At 37.9% G+C, this 23,324-nt stretch overlaps 2 protein-coding genes across 3 annotated transcripts in view; both read left to right on the top strand.

Annotated features, from left to right (window-relative positions):
- Positions 1–1,984, top strand: part of LOC137171798 (zinc finger protein 420-like) — a 29,408-nt gene extending 27,424 nt beyond the window's left edge. Inside the window, exon 9 of the mRNA XM_067575931.1 lies at positions 1,842–1,984. The gene's annotated coding sequence lies outside the window, so the exon portion shown is untranslated. The remainder of the gene's footprint in view (positions 1–1,841) is intronic.
- Positions 1–22,433, top strand: LOC137169457 (zinc finger protein 420-like). 2 transcript variants are annotated; one of them, XM_067572666.1, is made up of 2 exons: positions 1–1,984; positions 6,821–12,560. In XM_067572666.1, exons 1-2 carry the CDS (start codon positions 1,706–1,708, stop codon positions 9,035–9,037), a joined length of 2,496 nt encoding a protein of 831 aa, XP_067428767.1. In that variant the 5' UTR covers positions 1–1,705; the 3' UTR covers positions 9,038–12,560. The 2 variants fall into 2 exon arrangements, with proteins under 2 accessions (XP_067428767.1, XP_067428775.1); XM_067572674.1 differs by lacking the exons at positions 1–1,984; positions 6,821–12,560 and adding exons at positions 16,495–16,823; positions 20,227–22,433.
- Positions 22,434–23,324: the final 891 nt, after the last annotated feature.

Below are 23,324 nucleotides of genomic sequence, written 5' to 3'. Positions count from 1 at the left end.
GTTTTTTTGTGTCATTTTTTCATTAAATACTCCTTTTGTCTAGAAGTGACTATTTTTTCTTTGAGGTAATAGTTAACCTATCCCTGCACCCGTGTATTGGGTCAGGACCTGGGTAATGCATACAGGCTAAAGTATCCCATAGATAAATCTCCCTCTGATACAGATTTACACTTTACTTTGCCCCATTTAAGATGCACTAAGCCCCAAGGATGTAGGTGACTTGGGGTGTGTAGATTTTGTACATTCAGGAGGGAATGAGAGTAGGTAGGCCTATGGGAAGATGAAAAGAGCCATCACCCATAACCTCAGTGGACTTTGCAATTTAAAAATAAGTTGATACCAATGAAATTCATCTGAACGTGTCTAGCATTTTATGATGATGTATGAAATAAAAATCCTGGTACAGATCTGCCAGTAAAACATGATGTATTTTATATTTTTTTAAATTAGTAATTAACAACACTTTTCCCCCACTTTAAGCCACCAAACTGTCACTTTTCTCCACTACAAAACAACTGTTCAACTGTTCAGACTACAAAAACAGTTGGGCTGCTGCTTTTTGCTGGTTGCTGGCTGATTGTCCAGGCTGGCTGCCAGTTTCTTCTTGCCAGTTTCTTCTTGCTTTTGTCTTTGTCTTCTTGCTTTCTGCCATGTGAAAGATATTTTCTTGTTAGGTTTGATGCTTTTGCTAAAACATAATTGCAACAAATAAAGTACTTGATTTGCTTTTTAGCAAAGAGATTTTATAAGCTTACTTTTAATAGAGGTGTTTTAGATATTAGATTCATTTTTTATACTGTGTGAGAGAAAGCTGATTATACTGTATTTGAACATTGTGGACTGTAAGGTGAGAAACTCATTTATTCACCAGAATTTAGTAATAGGTCAGTTTAACCTCAACTTCTGCTTTCAGCTAACAAAACAGGAAGCGTGAGAGTGGGGTGCGCCCATTCAACTGTGAAAAACAATGCCACGTACAGCCTCAAGGTCTTAAGCTGTGCACTGTAAGAGACAGGTGATGTTTATCCATAAATTGTGCAAAGCGGGATGTTTGTCTCTTGACGGTTGAAGTTTCAGATCACCTAGAGGTGTGGCCGGGGGTATTGTATCCCACTGGTCTAGATTTATCAATAACCTGGATTGTAAAAATGTCTGTAATTTTCCATATACATGTCTCTTTTAAAATCATACAAAGATATTATCAAGCAAGTCATTGTCTTCTGAAGTTTCAAAAAGACATCTGTACTAACTCTTCATTTTGTGAAATGCACCCTGAAACAATGCAACACATATTCTGGCAATGTCCTAACACTAACAAATTCTGGAAAGATGTGAGCCAATGTATGGTTGATAATATTGACTCTGACTTTTCTCTCTACTGGAAAAATATATTGTTTGGTTTCTTCAATAACAATTGTTATACAATTAATGAATTATGAATAATCGATTTGGACATTATCTTAGCGAAATTTCATATTCATAAATCCAAATTTCGCAATTCTAAACCCTTAATGATAATATTTGAAAATGAAAATAAACAATACATTAAAATCTTGTTTAAATCTAAAATAAGAAAGCTGCTAAAACTGTTGATTTATGTACTTTGTATCTTTATTTAGAAAATTTCTCCCCTGGCTCGTCTGTTCTTTTGTATGTATTAATGACTTCTTTGTCTGTTTTTGGGTGTTAATTATCTGTATAATCGATGTCCCTCTTTATATCTGACCTTGAATGTCAAAAAATATGTTGTGGGGGGGAAGCAATGAACGGGGCCCCTCCTCCGACGCTGTATCCAGTTCCCTTTACACATTTATGGAACAAACACGCAGTCTGTCTTTCAGGGAGGAGACCTGCTGGATTTTACCGACCAGAACCACTACAAGAGCGGAGGAGAATGGAGGAGAATCAGAACCCGGAGCAACGTACCGACAACACCGTTAAAAAGGAGGAATCAGGCTCGCCCTCTGTTGCCAGCGATACACAGGTTAGTTTTCATGACTCGAGGGTCCGTATATCATCCTGTTGTTGGAGAGAAAGTCGGGAAAAAACAACGAAAACACTTCCAAGCTTTGTGTTCACGGAGTTTTCCTCATGTGCCCCCTCCTAAGTATGTAGCTGACCATTTTCTCCAGCTCGGGGCCACATGCATAAATCTCTGTGTAGATTCATGACTAAAACTGTGTGTACGCACAATGCCAGAAATATGCATACGCATTCTTTTCGTCAGATATATAAAGCTGTGCGTCGAATGGTTCTGTTTTATAAATCTCAATCACTGAGGAACTGATGTGTGTACTACGAGGCGAGATTAGTGGGTTAGCGAGGTGTGTTGAGTATAAAGCCAGGGTTTTCAGTGCCACGAAGGTGGCTCTCTTTTAACCTGGCTCATCACCATGGTAACTTATACTGCAAACTTAACCTGGTCCGGAGCAGGTTATGTTCCGAATTTCGGTTTAAAGGTATAATTAATTATTACACATTAAAATGTCTAAAAACAACTAGACCTATGTTATATTTTGTTGAGTTGTGTACTTACATTATCCCAAATGTTTCCAACGATTTTCAAGCCCAGAAAAATCTGTAATTTAATCAAAGTAACGGACCGTTTCATTTGGTCGCATGTCAATGGTGTCATACCTCCTCTACCAAAGAGTAAACACGCACAAGATGCATACGGCAGCGCTGTGTTTGTCTGCTACAACAGCGTCTACCAAAGAGTAACTTACACACATACAAGATAATACATCGGCGTTGTGGTTGTTCCACAGAAACTGTTATAAATTGACTTTTATTCAGTTTTAAGCCACATTTTCATGATAAATTTAGGTCATTTTTAACTATATCTTTTAGCCAGAAGAGGGATTTTAGTCATTGGACGTCTGGATCAGAGAAATAAACTGGGCAAACGTTAGCAGCAGCTTGGCTAACACCCCCTCCAGGAAGTCTGGTGGTCACCAAACATCGTTGGAGAAATATTGATTTTTTTTTTTAGGTGAAACTTTAATTAGTATTTTAACGATTTTAATCCGCATGTACGTTTGATTTTGGAGAGGAGGAGACCCCTGCGGATAATTCGGCCCCCGGGAGAAACCGAGCAAACGTCTGGATCTTACGTTATAAGAGAAATAAACCGAACGAGTGTTAGCAGCAGCTCGGCTAACAGCCCGTACCGGACGTCCAGTGGTCGCCGTACATCGTTGGAGAAACACTGATTTTTTAGGTAAAACAGCTTTAATTAGTATTTTAATGATTTTAATCTGCGTGTACGTTTGTTTTTGTAAAGGAGGAGACCTCTGCGGATAATTTGGCTCCTGGGAGAAACCGGCCAAACGTCTGGATCTAAAGTTATAAGAGAAATAAACCGAACAAGTGTTAATAGCAGCTTGGCTAACAGCCCGTACCGGATGTCCGGTGGTCGCCGTATATCGTCGTAGAAACACTGATTTTTTTTAGGTGAAACAGCTTTATTCAGTATTTTTACCTGTAATCTCCAGGTCCGTTTGTTCTGGAGAGGAGGAGACCTCTGCGGATAATTCGGCTCCCGGTAAAAACATCCCGAATGATTAACACTGGAGTAATCCTATCCCAGTGAAGCTGGTTATTTAACAACGAAGACAACAACTCCCATGATCCCTTGCTACTTTGCACCGTCATCACACTTTTGTTATTGTTTGGATTGAGAGACCCCTAGCGGCTGAAATTACATATTGTGCATTTAAATCGGCAATAAAAAGCGCCGCCCTTTCACTGACTACCTGATTTGCTGTCAAGTCCATTTAACACTACTGGTATTGCAGCTATTAGAACACTGATTAGAAAATTGATTAGTTTTTTATCATACTTACCATTGTTTTGATAAGTCATATTGCAAATTTGTAATGGTGCAATAGGTTAGGGTTACTTGTGGGATGGGATTGTGTTACAATATAGCAAACTGTATTCCAAACAAAAAATAAATAAAAATAAAAAAACAAAAACTAATGAAAAGATACTTTGAACAAAAAATATAAAATAAAATTGATTAGTCTATTGGTATTTATCAGAGATAATATTCAATCTATAATATTAATTTCAACTGTGATTTGGCCAAAACCTAAAGTGATTTCCACTTATCCTTCATTATGGGACAGAGTCAGACCTGAATGCACTTCTTGAGTATTATGTTTAAATCTTCTGCATCACGTTTAAAGTTGAATTTATTTTCTTGTACAAGAAGGAGCGTTTCACAGTGCAAAACACAGGTAGGGTTACAGAGAAAAAGGCTCATCATGGAACATTCACAGTTGGTTTATATACCTTACTAATGGGCGTTTCAGCTTTCTCCTGTTGCTTACAGACACATTCCACAGATAACGTCATGACATTTTCTCAGTTCTCTAATTGGTGGCCAGCTGAAGATCCTTAACTTTAGATGACACCCTTCTGACCTGTCTCTGACCTTTTATTCTTTGCTGACTTCCTCTAATGTATATAGTACTAGCCTCCCCTTGTTAGCCTTAGCTGCTGAGTTTGCCACTTCTGCAACTTTGCAGAGCAAAACAAGAACATTCAGCATGACATTTAAAAACAAGAACACGCACATAGTATGATTTTAAGACATCTAATCACAGTATAATCCTAATTTTTATAACATACATGAGCCTCATTTCCACTCCCATAATTAGCCAAACGGATGAAGACGCCCTGAACCAGCTGTTTTCATATCAGTTCACCTGCCTGCTTCACCAGTCTGTACACCTGTCAATGAAAATAATCTCAATGTCATTATTATTATTGTTGTTGTTGTTGTTGTTGTTTAGAACCATGTCAATGTTATAACCCTCATGGTGAGTGATGGGGACCTCTGCTGGTGACTTTATGGATGCTCTTTATTTTGGTAGGGAGTATGGAATAGGGGTAACAGTTTCCACAACATGAACTAAAATAATATCACTGTATATCACACTAACTAGCTAATTTAGCTTAATCTGAAGCTACAGGCAACCAATTCATTCAAAGAGTGCTTAGTTCTCCTGACTGGTAAAGTTTTAACGACCAAATTAATGTTTATTAGCATGCTAATCCCTAATCGTGAGTTAAGCTAATCGCTAATTAGCCACCATGCTAGGTGGACTTTGGCAAGAAGTTTGTACAAGTTACCTCTGCGTCCAGAATGTAAAGTCACATGGTTTATGCTGGTTTAAGATGAATGGCAAAGGAATATGTTGCTTTAGATGTCATAGTTTTACTCCTTATTTTAGGGAGTAATGTATGTTTTGCATTTAATATAAGTTACAGTGAGTTATAGTTTGTATGTGTATTAAATCTAGAGCACAGTACTGTTTAGTATTTAGCTTAAAAAGGGGTCAGATGGTTGTAGCTGTGGCCTGTGAGAGCTGGTTGCTCACTCTCTGCACTCACTAGCCTCAAATCACCTGCATATGTAATATTCTCCTGTTAGCTTTGAGGTGGACTTTGGATGAAGAGGGACAGCTTGTTCCCAGTGGCAGTTGGACAGGAACTGATGGCTGCTGCTACACAATCTCCAGGACAACTTTTGGATTTAATTTCCCAATAAAAACAATTTAAGGACGCCTTTGGATTCCTTCTAAAATAGATACTTTTCTTTTTCTTCAACTGAAGACCATTTAGGTTTTACTAGTCCATAGACTGAGAAAGGACTGAGAAATGCCTGTGGACTCTAGTTTACTTCACCGTACTACAACTGTTTACTCTTCCCTGGCCCGGTGGGTTGGTCAAATGGCTGTGATTGGCTGGATGACCGTTAATCAAGCTATCTTGACCAATAGGTTTTCATGTATGGGGAACTCGGTTTCAATTTCATCATGAGTACCTCAGGAAAAAGTGGTGGTGGGAGTGAAATCATGTTTCCGTGAAAGTGTCTCCTTGCTTCCCTCATTCATGTCTCAGTTAGGGAGAGAAAGATGCGAGGATGGAGGAATTTAATTCATCCTATGGGTCGTCCTCGTTCACTCCAGCATCATTTTTGAGGAAACGGCAACTACTCATGACTACTACATAATAACTGTTATTATGTTCTGTGTGCATTTACAAATGTATCTGCTTTTTAGCAGATTAAACTTACTACAAAGTTCTTGAGCTCCAGATATCAATCAATTTCATTAGGAAAAAATCATGAATTTTTTAAATATGAATTTGTGTTAAGAATCTAGGAGACACGAGCTGCATTTAAAGTCATTTCCAGTAATTTTCCAGTCTTAAACTTTGAACAACCTGCTTTTGTTCACAGAGTTGAAACTGTTTTTGATGTTATTCTTTCTGCAGTATATCACTCCTCAATCTCAGGTTATGTTTCAAGACTATATGACACCATTCAACACAACAATCCCCCAACACTGAACAAAGCAAAAGGGAATAAGACCTTGATGTGAATGTCCCTGACACCATGTGTTTTACTTCCTTTCCATTTACAGCACTTAAAGTTACTCATAGTCTCTACTTCACTCCAGAAAAAATGACAAAAATGTGCTCAAATTCTGATGCCAGCTTTCCTACATCTATCTATCAATCCCTCTGCAATCTCTCTTGTATTTCTTTTTTTTTTGTCATTTTTTGACTGTTAGTGCTCTTATTTTATTTTACCGAACAGGGAAAAATTAAATAAAAAACTATATAAAGTGTTCGCACAAAGTTCAGGAGAAGTCTAGATATCCTGACTTAGTCTGTGGTTGGGGTCAAGCTTAAAAAACTCAGGATCCTAAATTTCACATAATGCAGCTGTTTATGATTTTGGATCACTCGCTCCATCATGTCATCTCACTTACAGTCTCTCTCTTTCTCTGTATGTCTGTTGTCATAGAAACAAACAGGAAGAATGGGACTCAAACTTCACTGCTGTCAGTACTGCGAAAAAGCTTTCACAACATCCGGATATTTAAAGAATCACCAGAGAGTTCACACTGGAGAGAAGCCGTACTGGTGTGAGCAATGTGGGAAAACTTTCACTCAAGACAGTCATCTAAAAATCCACCAACGCATTCACACTGGAGAGAAGCCGTACTGGTGTGAGCAATGTGGGAAAACTTTCACTCAAGACAGTAGTCTAAAAAGCCACCAACGCATTCACACTGGAGAGAAGCCGTACTGGTGTGAGCAATGTGGGAAAACTTTCAGTCAAGACAGTAGTCTAAAAAGCCACCAACGCATTCACACTGGAGAGAAGCCGTACTGGTGTGAGCAATGTGGGAAAACTTTCAGTCAAGACAGTAATCTGAAAATCCACCAACGCATTCACACTGGAGAGAAGCCGTACTGGTGTGAGCAATGTGGGAAAACTTTCACTCAAGACAGTGCTCTAAAAAACCACCATCGTATTCACACTGGAGAGAAGCCGTACTGGTGTGAGCAATGTGGGAAAACTTTCAGTCAAGACAGTAATCTAAAAATCCACCAACGCATTCACACTGGAGAGAAGCCGTACTGGTGTGACCAATGTGGGAAAACTTTCACTCAAGACAGTAGTCTAAAAAGCCACCAACGCATTCACACAAGAGAGAAGCCGTACTGGTGTGACCAATGTGGGAAAACTTTCACTCAAGACAGTAATCTAAAAAGCCACCAACGCATTCACACTGGAGAGAAGCCGTACTGGTGTGACCAATGTGGGAAAACTTTCAGTCAAGACAGTAATCTAAAAATCCACCAACGCATTCACACTGGAGAGAAGCCATACTGGTGTGACCAATGTGGGAAAACGTTCACCAACAACAGTACATTAAAAGCCCACCAACGCATTCACACTGGAGAGAAGCCGTACTGGTGTGAGCAATGTGGGAAAACTTTCACTCGAGACAGTGCTCTAAAAAGCCACCATCGTATTCACACTGAAGAGAAGCCATACTGGTGTGACCAATGTGGGAAAACGTTCACCAACAACAGTACATTAAAAGTCCACCAACGCATTCACACTAGAGAGAAGCCGTACTGGTGTGACCAATGTGGGAAAACGTTCACCAACAACAGATCATTAAAAGCCCACCAACGCATTCACACTGGAGAGAGGCCATACTGGTGTGAGCAATGTGGGAAAACGTTCACCAACAACAGATCATTAAAAGCCCACCAACGCATTCACACTGGAGAGAGGCCGTACTGGTGTGACCAATGTGGGAAAACGTTCACCAACAACAGATCATTAAAAGCCCACCAACGCATTCACACTGGAGAGAAGCCGTACTGGTGTGACCAATGTGGGAAAACTTTCACCCGAGACAGTGCTCTAAAAAACCACCATCGTATTCACACTGGAGAGAAGCCGTACTGGTGTGACCAATGTGGGAAAACGTTCACCAACAACAGTACATTAAAAGCCCACCAACGCATTCACACTGGAGAGAAGCCGTACTGGTGTGACCAATGTGGGAAAACGTTCACCAACGACAGTACATTAAAAGCCCACCAACGCATTCACACTGGAGAGAAGCCGTACTGGTGTGAGCAATGTGGGAAAACTTTCACTCGAGACAGTACTCTAAAAAGCCACCAACGCATTCACACTGGAGAGAAGCCGTACTGGTGTGACCAATGTGGGAAAACGTTCACTAAGGACAGTAATCTAAAAAGGCACCAACGCATTCACACTGGAGAGAAGCCGTACTGGTGTGACCAATGTGGGAAAACTTTCACTCAAGACTGTACTCTAAAAAGCCACCAACGCATTCACACTAGAGAGAAGCCATACTGGTGTGACCAATGTGGGAAAACGTTCACCAAAAACAGTACATTAAAAGCCCACCAACGCATTCACACTGGAGAGAAGCCGTACTGGTGTGACCAATGTGGGAAAACGTTCACCAACAACAGTACATTAAAAGTCCACCAACGCATTCACACTGGAGAGAAGCCGTACTGGTGTGAGCAATGTGGGAAAACTTTCACTCGAGACAGTACTCTAAAAAGCCACCATCATATTCACACTGGAGAGAAGCCGTACTGGTGTGACCAATGTGGGAAAACGTTCACCAACAACAGTACATTAAAAGCCCACCAACGCATTCACACTGGAGAGAAGCCGTAGTGGTGTGACCAATGTGGGAAAACGTTCACTGAGGACAGTCATCTAAAAAGGCACCAACGCATTCACACTGGAGAGAAGCCGTAGTGGTGTGAGCAATGTGGGAAAACGTTCACTAAGGACAGTCATCTAAAAACCCACCAACGCATTCACTCAGCATCGTGTTGAACATGTTTCGGAGGCAGGTTAGCACTGTCCCCCTGTCTCCTCTCCATGCCTTTAATAACAGTGTTGTTCTATCCTGAGCTTCTCTACAAACTGAAGGCTGCCAACTGCAACTTTAGAATCAGCATGTATGCCATTAGCGGCCCATGTGACCAAATTTTAAGCTCAGTGATTGGTCGTAGTTTACCTATACCCTGAAAGATTTTCAATTTTTCTCCTTGAGTTTCACGTTGATCCAAGTCATAGAAGTGTGAGTCACGTAACATTGTCAGTGGGGAAAATGAACAGCATTTCTACGCCTGAAATAACTCCTCACACCTCACAACTCTATACCGCTCTGTGCAAAAAAATGTGGCCCAGCAAATATGTATAGTGGTTAAAGGTGTGTATAGTAAAACTTAGAGAAACCACGAAATTAGTTTAAAGGAGTTTAAGGTGGATTTAGGATTCGTTTTTGGTGGTTTTACAGACGATTGAGGAACAGTTTAGTTTAATGGTAATTAGATTTTGAGGAGTAACAGTATGTTTGGGGACAGACCGAGACAAGGTGACACTAAAATATGGGATGTTAATAAAGTTAGGTTAAAGAGGGAATTTGAGGTAACACATGTCTTATAATGTAACCTTTCTTATAATGTTTATGATTCATAATTATATATACAAAAATAAATCATTTTTGCCTTTTTTCTCTCTACATGTAATCTGGAAGTTTTCAGCTTCTCAGTGTCTTCTCCTTTTTTTTTTCACTGTTAGAAAAAAGTTGAAAAGATAAACTTAATTTTTGGTCAACTGTCCATACTCATTTGGGGGTCAAAGAGGCATCTCTTGTGATCAAAATGGTTGAAATCCTAGTCTTGTTGGCACTCAGATTACTCAGCTGATGTTAATAATTTAACACGTAAAACGTTGTCCAAAGAATAGGTTCAAGTTCTTCTAAGTTCAGGTTCTTTGTAGTTTGGGTGTAAATGCATTACAGTTGCCATGAGATCAGGTTATCTCTGTATTTATTATATAACATGTTAAAAAAAATAAAAATAAAAAATTGAGAATAAAAAACAAGAATAAACCATAAAATTAATAGCAAAAATACAGTGGAAACAGCTTATGTCTGTCGGGGTCAAATTGATCACTATAAACTGATGATGATTATTGTAACCATTTTTGTTTTTTTTCTTTTTCTTTATTTCTCATGCCGATTACCATCTAATTGATATTTGTATATTTATTACATGAATATAAAGTTATGAAACTGAAAGCTTAGGTATTTAGTGAATTTTATTGACTGTTTCAAAATATAGTACAGCTGTTTAAACACCTGTTCTTTCGCTGCTGCATCTCATTGGCTCGTTTTGGCAGTTTGTTTGATGAGATTACGTTTCTCATTGAGAGAAAATGACTTTCTTTTTTCCTGTCATGATTTCAGTGTGCACACAGCACCAGCCTCAGGCAACCAGCTGGAAGCGGACGGGTTACCCCAAGGCAATAATGGTGCCGCAGCCGCTAAGCACATATCATGTGTATCATGGGAGTAAAGTTAAAAAAAATGGAATTACCATAGTTTTAAAAACAAATTCCATATGTTGTCATGAAAAAGACCCCACATGAACACTGTAAGCGTACTACTTGATTACTATAAGCAAATTATTTAAACAGCATTTGTATAGGAATGATTTTGTCATGAGCTTTTTGATCCATATAAACGGTTGATCAGTGTAACCGTGATCACCATAAGCGGTTTCCAAATATGAGGGAATAGTATAAGGTGTATAACGAAGTTTGATTTAGAAGATCTTGACTTTTATTTTACCTTTGGTATAATTTATATGTGGCTTCCAGCATAATTTATTATCTATTATTACTCCAAGAAATTTGATATCAGACACTCTTTCAATATCTACTCCATTTATCATGAGTTTCTTGTTTGAGTTAGTTAAACAGTTCCCAAAGATTATAAATTTCATTTAAGTTAAATTCAGTGTTAGTTTATTAGAATTAAACCAACTCTTTAGCATTTTCAATTCTTTTTCCACAGTATCCAAGAGTTGTTCCGAATTATTACTGCAACAAAATACATTTGTGTCATCTGCAAATAATAGAGTTTTTAGTATTTTGGAAACCTCAAATTTATTCTTTATGTACAAAATAAACAACAATGGTCCCAACATTGAGCCCTGTGGAACCCCACAAGTAACCTTCAGTAGTTGTGATTTGAAGTTATTTCTTTGAACGTACTGGTACATTATGTTTTGTGATCAATTCATCCATTTTTTTTATATAATATTTTTCTAGAGCTTTAGAGAACTGTGGAAGTGAGGAAAGAGGTCTGTAATTTGAGAGTATATGTCTATCTCCAGCCTTATATATTGGTATGACTTTAGCTATTTTCATTTAGCCAGCTTGTAAAGACTGATTACTTATGTGTGTAAGAGGTTTCAAACACTCAATATTTTCACCATATCCATTCCATTCCAGTCAGTAGATTTCTTACTCTTATAAACATAGATTTATTTACATTTACATTTACTTTCCACATCATCTCCACTACTAGTCTTTGTAATCTCCTCAGTCAAACCAGGACAAACACCAACAAAAAAATCATTACATTTGTCTTCATTTAAATGCATATTATTAATAGTTGTATTATTCTTTGTGCTAAAATGATTTGGGTATCCTGTTTTTCCAGTTCTATTTTAATGTAATTTAATACTCTCTGTGTATTTTTAATATTGGTTTACGTTGTCTCTCAGTAATTTGCAATAATATTCTCTTTTGTTGCTTCTCATTACTCTTGTCAGTTTGTTTTTATGTCTTACAAGTGTGTTCTGCTTCTGTTGTTCTTTTCTTTAAAATAATTTTTTATTTGATTTTTCTTCTTGCGTGCGTATTGTTTGCAATGTTAGCCCTTAGTTAGCAATGTTTTTCAGCAAATTTGTTTCCCTACTTTTTTTTCGTAGAGAACTGTTGTTATGGACAAAAATGTCTCATAGGCTTCATTTACATCTTCCACACAGACTTTATTCCAGTCTTATTTCATTAGGTCATCTTTAAAAGAGTTGATTGCATTTTGTGTTTTGTATCTAATTAGGTTGTATGCTTTAATGTGTTTGTTGGTCCCAGTACAGCTCTGAATGACTGCAAAGACCAGCAGATGGTCACTTGTGTCATTTATAAGTAGTCCACTTACTATTTTCCTATCAATAACATTGGTAAATATGTATTTTTAAAAACGCAAGAAGAAATGGTGAGCTGCCAGTTTGACTGTACTTAATATGCAAACTGCAGATCAGTTTCTGATTTAATTGTATTAAAACCATCTTAATATGCATAGTTGTAAACTGGTTAAATAAAGATATAAACCTGGGTTGTGTGTTTATCTGACCACCGGATGCCAAGTTACACTTTATAATATAAAAAAAACAAGTAGTAACACAGTCCTTAAGTATTATAGATACTAAAATGTAAAAGTTTTTCTGCCTAAGACAAAGTTTTTTTAAATGACACATGCAGGATTACATCTGGGAAAGCAAGACAACTGCAGCTAGTCAAAGGTAGTGGCTGCTCTTCTAGTTTTAAAATGTGGCCTAGAAGAAACCAGCGAACCTGAAAATAGTTTGTAGTTTTTCCATCAATCATATTTACACCTCAGATGTGGAAAATTATCTGAAAGTTATCAGACTAATCAAAACCATAAACTCAAATCCTCACTGCACTGATCTTTTGTCTATTTTTTACTTGTTTAAGCTAGTTAGGTTGAAAAAAGGGACTGCAACTAATTTCTCTTTTCGTCACCTAATAATTTATCACCATGAAGAATTTATTCATTTGGAGGATTTACACGCAGGCACTTCACAAAAAATGTAAAGAAGAGATTTTATCATCAACACGATATTCTAAAGCTTTAAGAAGCAATAAATCAAACTATCAGTGCATTACAGTCACACATCTGAACCAGGACACCTAGAAAATAATTTCAAGACTGTAGAGGACGGCTCAAAAGAAAGTCGAGAGGATTGCAGTATTTGTCTGAAAGTGCTACCGTCACTGTTTTGAGGAACTGGGACAACAAATCTAACTGGAGTAAGTTTCTCCAAAGCTTTTGATAAATTATTATTATCAGTATCATTCAAAACATCACCAGTATCAGCCATGCTGGTGGAAATGGGGGAAATGCCTTTAAGAATCAGAAGAGTAAAGTTCATGCTGGCACACTGGCTGATAAATATCCTGCCAAGAGTGTTTTAACAGACTGCAGGGAACATAATGACACAAATTTCATAAGTTGTGGTTGGGTTGGTGATGCAAAGGCAGAAATATAGGATTATGTCAATTACAGTACAGCCCCACAGTTTCATTTTCTTCCATTCCGCCCTGATTTGCCAAGTATAGAACTAAACATACAGCAGGAATTGAAGGACAAATTAGAGCAACTTCCAGTATGGCGCATAGTCTAGAACTATTTTGATCAGCATTTTTCAGACTCTGTTTATATTTACAGAAGGCTAAAAAAGATCCTGATACAGGATGTGCAGGTGCGGCAGTATATATCCCAGTGAGTCAGTCATATATTAAGAAAAAGGTATCAGCTATTGGCAATATTATTATCCTCTATCCACTGGCTCTGCAGTGGATAAAAAAATAACACTGTTATTGCATCTGACAGCTTTTGAGCACTAATAAGCATAAGATCTGGCAGATCATCATTTAGGACAGATATTATCAATGAAATATTCCTTATACGGAATACAGGAGGAAAATTATTGATGTAAGTGGTCTCCACTGTACTAACTAGCTGAGGAGCCAGCCAGCCAAAGTGTGAATGAGCAAAAGAGATATAAATAATGTTATTGACATCTCTTTACATATTTTGCTTTTATATGCCTCTTAAATATTTCGAAACAACCATATCAGTAGGCATAGATTATTGTTTATAATCAGTTAATGTCAGTGAAAAGGTCACATTGTGTTGATCATAACACAATTTTATATCCCTCAATTCCTCAACATGTAGATGGATATACAACATTTCTTCAAAAAGGCTGCAGCTCTGCCGAAGGCCGGTCAGGTGAGAAGATTTTGCCAGTTCAGACAAATACAAAATTAAAGTGGTTGATCACTCATTAAGCCTTGAGTTCTTGTCAATCTGAGTTTAATAAAATAACATGTTACTGAAAACAGGCGAGGAGAGGGAGAGGAGGAAGATGGAGGAGACTGACGGGGCTGAAGGAGCAGGTCTAATGGAGGTTAGTGATCAAGAAGGACGCGAGTGGGAGTTGTTTAAACTTTTCAGTTAAAATTAATACTGAATTGTATGACATAGGCCTATTACTCATACTAGGCATAAACTAAATGATTTTATGACATTTTTAGTTTTAGTTCAAACATCAGTCTGTGTATGAATACATACCTGCAACATAACTAAGAGAGAGGAGATAGCATTCCTTGACTTCAATAGTTTTGCTTGATCTGTTCCTGTTGTAAGTGGATGGAAAGCATTTAAGTCATATTAGATCCATGCCTATTACAAACTATGAAGAGACAGATCTATTGTGTTGATTTTACACCTATTGCTACTCTAAAAAAAATCATGACAAACAGACATTTTGGGGCCATCAAAAAAAAAAAAGAAATCCTCCTCCCAGCAACCCCTGGTAAAGGCTCAGCCCCCCTAACCATAAATCTCTAGTGACGCCCCTGCCTTTAGGTGAGTTTTTTAAAGCTCTGTAAAGTTTCCCATCGTCGACTTTCAGCAGGCGTGACGACAGACGATAAACAAAACCAAAATGGATGTGGTCAGATCGACAATGACAGACAAGTTAATCTCAAACGTGTTTTTAGTGACCGCGATACGTGAGAACGCTGAGGTAATATTTAAGGTGGAACAGCAGCGAAGTCTGTCAGTCACAGAGGAGACCTGCTGGATTTTATAGACCTAGACCACAACAAGAGTGGAATGGATGAGAACCAGAACCCGGAGCACCGCACCGACATCCCCGTTAAATGGGAAGAATCAGGCTCGCCCTTTGCCACCACCGATAAACAGGTCAGTGTTCATAACTTCATGATAAAACCGGCTTCATAACGAAACTAAAGACGCGAGGACGGGTCCGCGTGTCATCCGTCCATCCTGATGTTGTTATTGGGTTTTTTGGCCGTAAAAACTACAAAAAGGTTCCAGTGTTTCTTGGTTTCACCTTGTTGCGAACAAAAGCTAGAAAATGTTTACTTTTTGGTTGAGGAAGTTTCAATTCTCCCGCGCGGCGCATGCGCAGTAAACTGGAAGTAAAAGTATAAAAATTGACTGTATAAAAATACTTAAATATTATCAATGCTACCAATATATCAATGTAAAAATACTCCATTACAAATAAAAGTCCTGCATGAAAAAATCCTACTTTGTAAAAGTTCATAAGTATCAACAGCAAAATGTAGTTGAAGTATTAAAGTAAAATCATGTTACTGGCAAGATTTCACTTTCATGTATTAGTCAACATAGTTCAATCAAACACAAAACAGAGCATTACCAGATAACCCATAATATAATATATCATTATAACATTTAATGTGAGAGCCGGGGGAGTAGCAATTCTTGTTAAGAACAACATCACATTTATTTCCACTAATACTATCTCTGATATTAATGATTGCTACATTATTGTTGCTGGCAAACTGTATATCGTGTCTATTGTTTTAGTAAACACTGATGATCCAGACCTGGATCATGGGAAACATGCAGACGATATCAATACCACCAATCATCTCTATTACTGTCATTACTGTGATTATTGAGAGACACTGTGAACACAGAGCAGCTCTCCTGCTTTTATTAGCAGTTTGATTTTGTTTAGACACAAGTGGCATGTAAGAGCTCAGTATAACTGTCATTATGTTCTGTGTGCATTTACAAAATTATCTGCTTTTTTAAAAATAATGTTGGTTAATATCCAGCATATTAAATTTACTACAAAGATCTTGTACTCCAGAAATCAATCAATCAATTGCATTAGGAAAAAAATCATGAATTTTTTAAATATAAATTTGTGTTCAGAAATTAAGAGACACTGAGCTGTAATTAAAGTGATCTCCAGTCATTTGTCAGTCTTTGAACAACCTGCAGATCTATTGTGTTGATTTTATACCTGTTGCTACTCTAAAAAATCATGACAAACTGACATTTTGGGGCCATTTTTAAAAAAAAATCCTCCCAGCAACCCCTGGTAAAGGCTTAGCCCCCTAACCATAAATCTCTAGTGACGCCCCTGCCTTTAGGTGAGTTTTTTAAGCTCTGTAAAGTTTCCCATCGTCGACTTTCAGCAGACATGACGACAGACCGATAAACAAAACCAAAACTAAGCGTTGACCATGGTATGGATGTGGTCAGATCGACAATGACAGACAAGTTCATCTCAAACGTGTTTAAAGTGACAGTGATACGTGAGAACGCTGAGGTAATATTTAAGGTGGAACAGCAGCGAAGTCTGTCAGTCACAGAGGAGACCTGCTGGATTTTATAGACCTAGACCACAACAAGAGTAGAATGGATGAGAACCAGAACCCGGAGCACCGCACCGACATCCCCGTTAAATGGGAAGAATCAGGCTCGCTCTTTGCCACCACCGATAAACAGGTCAGTGTTCATAACTTCATGATAAAACCGGCTTCATAACGAAACTAAAGACGCGAGGACGGATCTCGAGAGTCCGCCTCATCCATTCATTCTGTTGTTATTTTCGTTTTTTCGGCCGTAAAAACTACAAAAACGTTACGGTGTTTCCTGGTTTCATCTTGTTGCGAACAAAGCTGTAAAATGTATAAAGTAAACTGAAATTATTTTTTTTAATTATTACCAATCATTGACTGTATAAAATACTTAAATATTATCAATGCTACCAATATATCAATGTAAAAATACTCCATTACACATAAAAGTCCTGCATTAAAAAATCCTACTTTGTAAAAGTTCATAAGTATTGGCAACAAAATGTAGTTGAAGTAAAGTAAAATCATGTTACTGGCAAGATTTCACTTTCATGTATTAGTCCACATAGTTCAATCAAACACAAAACAAAGCATTACCAGATAACCCATAATATAATATATCATTATAACATTTAATGTGAGAGCCGGGGGAGTAGCAATTCTTGTTAAGAACAACATCACATTTATTTCCACTAAGAAAGAGGCTAATAGTCAGTGGTGTTGCCGTAGTATGGGTGCGCTGGAGCTTACCTCTCAGGGGCCACGGGAAAGTGTACTTGTGAAAAAAAATGTATGTAAAATGTAAGATTTTATGTGGTTTTCATTCAATCAGTTCAAAAATGATAGAAAAGTCAATATATAAAAAATAAAAATGGAAAAAGAAAAAAGAGGAACTGGTTTGGTTCGGTTTTCACATGCCTTTCTTTTCCAGGCCTATTTAATCAGAATGGGCTTGGTTAAAAATTTTCGACTTTTTAATTCAGTCTTTCATAACCTATTTATGTCCATCTATCATTAAATTCTAAATTTGGTAACTGGCTGACAATCTCTGGTGTTCTAAAGTTACCACCAGGCACTGATTTTTTTTGCTCACAGCCAGCTTTCACCAGTTTGAAAAAAAATGCAAAAATGGACCAAGAATTGAAATCTATAATTACCCTTACTCTGAAGCTCTCCAGTAACAGGAAGCTCCATGTGGTGTGTGGCTCCGAGAGAGCCCGCAGTCAAAAGGAAGGACTGCTTATGTACGCCTTTTATCAAAAACCACAACACACTGTACGTGGTGCAGCACGCGTCTAACCTAGCCAGAAAAAACAGTTTCTAAGTTCACCAAGGTCATGTCACCTGACATGAATCTACACTCAGTATTTTTTTACAACAACTCTTTAACAAAGATGGTGGACACATTGACTTCAAAACCAACACAACCAATGTCTGATATGCAATGTGGTAATAACACCTAGTTACACAACTCCTGATGGTAATGATGGGTATTTTTTTTAAGAATTATAATCTCAACAATAAAAGGATCAAGAGTGAATGGTTAAATGTCAAATGATATTAGTATGACATGATTAAATTCAGAAATTAAAGAAAAAATTAAAAGGTCACATAAAAGATGTGATAACTAAAATTAGTAGGATAATAAAGGACTTCACGTATGTGTAAAAGTGTATTCATATGTGTTTTGTGATTTGGTGTGAGGATGTGAGGGAGGGGTAAGTGTATGTGGGTAAATGTAAGCAAGGATGTAAAGGAGGGGTGAGTGTGTGTAAATGTAAAAGAGGTGTTGAATGTGTCATCTAAATGACTTGCAGTGACAATTAAATGACAAAGTAAGAAGCTGTATACTGAATGACTAAGTAAAAAGAATATAATACAAGGATACTTGAAACAAGAATGGTGCTGAATACTCCTAGACCATATATCTTGATTACGTTGCTTCACCCTGCTGAATAGTCTATCATCCTAAACAAGATGACAACTATAAGGGAGATTTCTGACAATACATTGTTGTCACACTTGTGGAGGCAACCTCCTTTAGTTTCTTTCTATTAGTCGTTGTTCTGTTACCCGAATTTAAACCTGTTGATGGTGAATGCAAATCATGTCTCCTTTTTCCACCATAAGGTCATGCCAGCATTCAGCCAGCAAGTAGGCATAAAATCAATAAATGGCAGCAACAATAATTACAAACTTTTTCTCCTCTCTCAACAGTTGAAACTGTTCTTGATGTTGTTTCTTCTGCAAAAATTTGATACCAGCACATCTTTAATTACAACCTTAACTAGTGCAGTGTCCGATCAAATTGAGCCTGTTTGGAGTGGGTCAATTTCTCAGTATCTAGAGAGAACAGTGCCTGTCCCATAAATGCCTCTCATGCAGACTATTGGTAGACGCTACAATTTACAGATGCTCCTTAAACACCTCACACGCAGAATATCTGGAGACTACAATTTTGAGTTGAGCTGAAGTTGATTGGATGAACTGTAGAGCCTGTTCAAAACGTGCCTCAGACATCCTTGAAAATACATACAAAGTTCCTGCACGTGAGGAATGGGAATAGAGTTTAACTCTCTAAACTTTTTCAATTCAATCTTTATGTTAGTTCTTATCACTACAGATGTAATCCCACCTCTGACCACAATATGGGTTGTAATGGCAGAATGGCACTGTCCGTATTTCTGTTTGTTGACTCCACGAGCAGAAGATGAAGCAAATCAACGTTATTTATGAGGTATTTTTATGTATTTCTTGAGAACCGCTTCTCAAGATATGTGAAGGACAAACTTGCATACATACAGACAGACAGAAATAGATTCCTTGCTTTATATAGAGAGATATAGAGATATCATCTTCAGATATTTTGTTTTTGTCCGACCAACAGTCCAAAACCCAAAAGTATTCAATTTACAAGTATATAAAAACACAGATAATTTTTTACTGACCTCTTTGTAAATAGCTAGTTTATCTTGGGATATCTTAGCTAAAAAATATATCACTCCTCAATCTCAGGTCATGTTTCAAGACTATACGACACCAATCAGCACAACAATCACCCAACACTGAACAAATTAAAAGATAGTTGGGAACAAGACCTTGATGTGACTGTGCCTGACACCATATCTCATTTGGGATCTCATTATTGATCACATTTACTCCTTTTCCATTTGTGTCACTTTACAGTTATTCATCATCTCAACAACAGCAAAAGTGTGCTCAGATTCTGACGCCAGCTGTCCTACATCTATCTATCAATCTGTCTGCAATTGTTTGATTGTGTGGGTTTTTTTTTGTTTGTTTGTTTGTTTGTTTGACTGTCAGTACTCTTCTTTTATTTTACCAAATGGGGAAAAATGAATAGTGTTCACACAAAGGTCTGGAGATGTCTAGATATCCTGACTTAGTCTGTGGTTGAGGTCAAGCTTAAAAAACTCTGGATCCTAAATTTCGCATAATGCAACTCTATTTATGGTTTCAGATCACTCACTCCATCATGTCATCTCACTTATTCTCTCTCTCTTTCACTGTATGTTTGTCTGTTGTCATAGAAACAAACAGGAAGAATGGGACTCAAACATCACCACTGTCAGCACTGTGAAAAAGCTTTTACAACATCAAAATATTTAAAGATTCATCAGAGAGTTCACACAGGAGAGAAACTTCACAGCTGTGAGCAATGTGAGAAAACGTTTACTCAAGAAAATGCTCTAAAAGTCCACCAACGCATTCATACTGGAGAGAAGCCGTACAGCTGTGACCAATGTGGGAAAACTTTCACTCAAGTCGGTCATCTAAAAAGTCACCAACGCATTCACACTGGAGAGAAGCCGTACAGCTGTGACCAATGTGGGAAAACTTTCACTCAAAACAGTGCTCTAAAAAGTCACCAACGCATTCACACTGGAGAGAGGCTGTACAGCTGTGACCAATGTGGGAAAACTTTCACTAGAAATGGTGATCTGAGAGACCACCAACGCATTCACACTGGAGAGAAGCCGTACAGCTGTGACCAATGTGGGAAAACTTTCACTAGAGACCGTAACCGAAAAACCCACCAACGCATTCACACTGGAGAGAAGCCGTACAGCTGTGAGCAATGTGGGAAAACTTTCATTTATGGCAGTACTCTAAAAGACCACCAACGCATTCACACTGGAGAGAAGCAGTACAGCTGTGACCAATGTGGGAAAACTTTCATTAGAAACTGTGATCTAAAAACCCACCAACATATTCACACTGGAGTGAAGCTGTACTGGTGTGACCAATGTGGGAAAACTTTCACTCGAGACAGTCATCTAAACGACCACCAACGCATTCACACTGGAGAGAAACCGTACTGGTGTGAGCAATGTGGGAAAACTTTCATTCGAGACAGTCATCTAAAAACACACCAACGCATTCACACTGGAGAGAAGCCATACTGGTGTGAGCAATGTGGGAAAACTTTCACTCAAGACAGTCATCTAAAAACCCACCAACGTATTCACACTGGAGAGAAGCCGTACAGCTGTGAGCAGTGTGGGAAGACTTTCACTCAAGACAGTCATCTAAAAATCCACCAACGCATTCACACTGGAGAGAAGCCATACTGGTGTGACCAATGTGGGAAAACTTTTGCTAGAGACAGTCATCTAAAAAGGCACCAACGCATTCACTCAGCATCGTGTTGAACATGTTTCAGAGGCAGGTTAGCACTGTCTCCCTGTCCCCTCTCAATGCCTTTAATAACAGTGTTGTTCTATCGTGAGCTTCTCAGCTGCCAACTGTAACTTAAGAGTCAGTATGTATGCCATTAGTTCATGTTGATCCAAGTCATAGAAGTGCTCAGTGTGAGTCCCGTAACACTGTCAATGTGGAAAAACAGCATTCTTATGCCCGAAATAGCTCCTCCCACCTTGCAACTCTATACTACTCTGTGCAAAAAAAATGGCCCAGCTAATATGTATGGTGGTTAAAGGTGCGTCTAGTAAAACTTAAAAAAAAACTTTGAAATGAGTTTAAAGGAGTTTATGGTGGATTCAGGATTCATTTTTGGTGGTTTTACAGATGATTGAGGAACAGTTGAGTTTAATGGTAATTAGATTTTGAGGAGTAACAGTATGTTTGGGGACAGACTGAGACAAGGTGACCATTAAAATAGGCTAGAACAAGAGATAAAATATTTAGGATGTGAATAAAATTTGGTTTAAAAGAGAATTTAAGGGAACACATGTCTTTATAATGCAAGGCAAGGCAAGTTTATTTGTATAGCACATTTCAACAAGGCAATTCAAAGTGCTTCACATAGAGCATAAAAGGCATCAAGACAGAATATAAAAGCAACACAAGTTAAAAGACATTTAAAAAAAAATTAAAAAGTCTTAAATTCGTAAATAAAAGAAGCTAAAAAAGAACAGATAAAACAGGAGAATAAAAGTTACAGTGCAGTGTAAAATATTAACCCTCAAATTTGGTTTAATAAAAGGCAGCAGCAAACAGAAAAGTCTTCAGCTGTGATTTAAAAGAACTGAGAGTTGCAGCAGATCTGCAGTTTTCTGGGAGTTTGTTCCAGATATGTGAAGCATAAAAACTGAACACTGCTTCTCCATGTTTAGTTTTTACTCTGGGGACTGAAAGCAGACCTGTCCCAGATGACCTGAGAGGTCTAGATGGTTCATAATGTAGCAGCAGATCAGAAATGTATTTTGGCCCTAGACCATTCAGTACTTTATAAACCAACAGCAGTACTTTAAAATCAGTTCTTTGACAGACAGGAAGCCAGTGTAAAGGTCTGAGAACTGGAGTTAGCTATATGATCCACTTTCTTGGTCTTAGTGAGGACTCGAGCAGCAGCGTTCTGTATCAGCTGCAGCTGTCTGATGTATTTTTTAGGGAGACCTGTGAAGACAGCGTTACAGTAGTCAAGTCTACTGAAGATAAATGCATGGAAAAGTTTTTCCAAATCCTGCAGAGACATAAGTCCTTTAATTCTTGATATATTCTTTAGTTGATAGTGGGCTGACTTTGTAATTAATTGTCTTAATGTGCCTGTTGAAATTCAGGTCTGAGTCCATGACTACACCAAGATTTCTGGCTTGGTTTATAGTTTTTAACATTATCAATTGAAGCCGACTGCTGACTTTTAATAGTTCTTCTTTGGCTCCAAAAACAATTACTTCAGTTTTGTCCTTGTTTAATTGAAGAAAATTCTGGAACATCCAGTCGTTGATTTGTTCAATGCACTTACTCAGTGCTTGTATTAGACCATAGTCCCCTGGTGATATGGTTATGTAAATTTGTGTGTCATCTGCATAACTGGTAACATATTTTGTTGTTTTCCATAATCTGAGCTAGTGGGAGCATGTAGATGTTGAACAGAAGAGGCCCCAGAATGGAGCTTTGAGGAACTCTGCATGTCATTTTTGTCTCCACTCAGATGTGTAATTGCCTATAGACACAAAGTAGTCCCTGTCCTTTAAGTAGGATTCAAACCAGTTCAGTACTGTGCCAGAAAGTCCCACCCAGTTTTCTAGTCTGTCTAGTAATATGTTGTAGTCAACCATGTCAAATGTGGCACTGAGATCCAGTAATACTAATACTGTTTTGCCACTGTTAGGTGTATGTCATTGAAGACCTTAACAAGAGCAGTCTCAGTGCTGTGGTGTAG

The sequence above is a fragment of the Thunnus thynnus genome, chromosome 2 (assembly GCF_963924715.1).
Source record: "Thunnus thynnus chromosome 2, fThuThy2.1, whole genome shotgun sequence".
NCBI lineage: Eukaryota > Metazoa > Chordata > Actinopteri > Scombriformes > Scombridae > Thunnus > Thunnus thynnus.
Note: the sequence above shows the minus strand (reverse complement) of the source record. Positions and strands in the feature narration are given on the sequence as shown.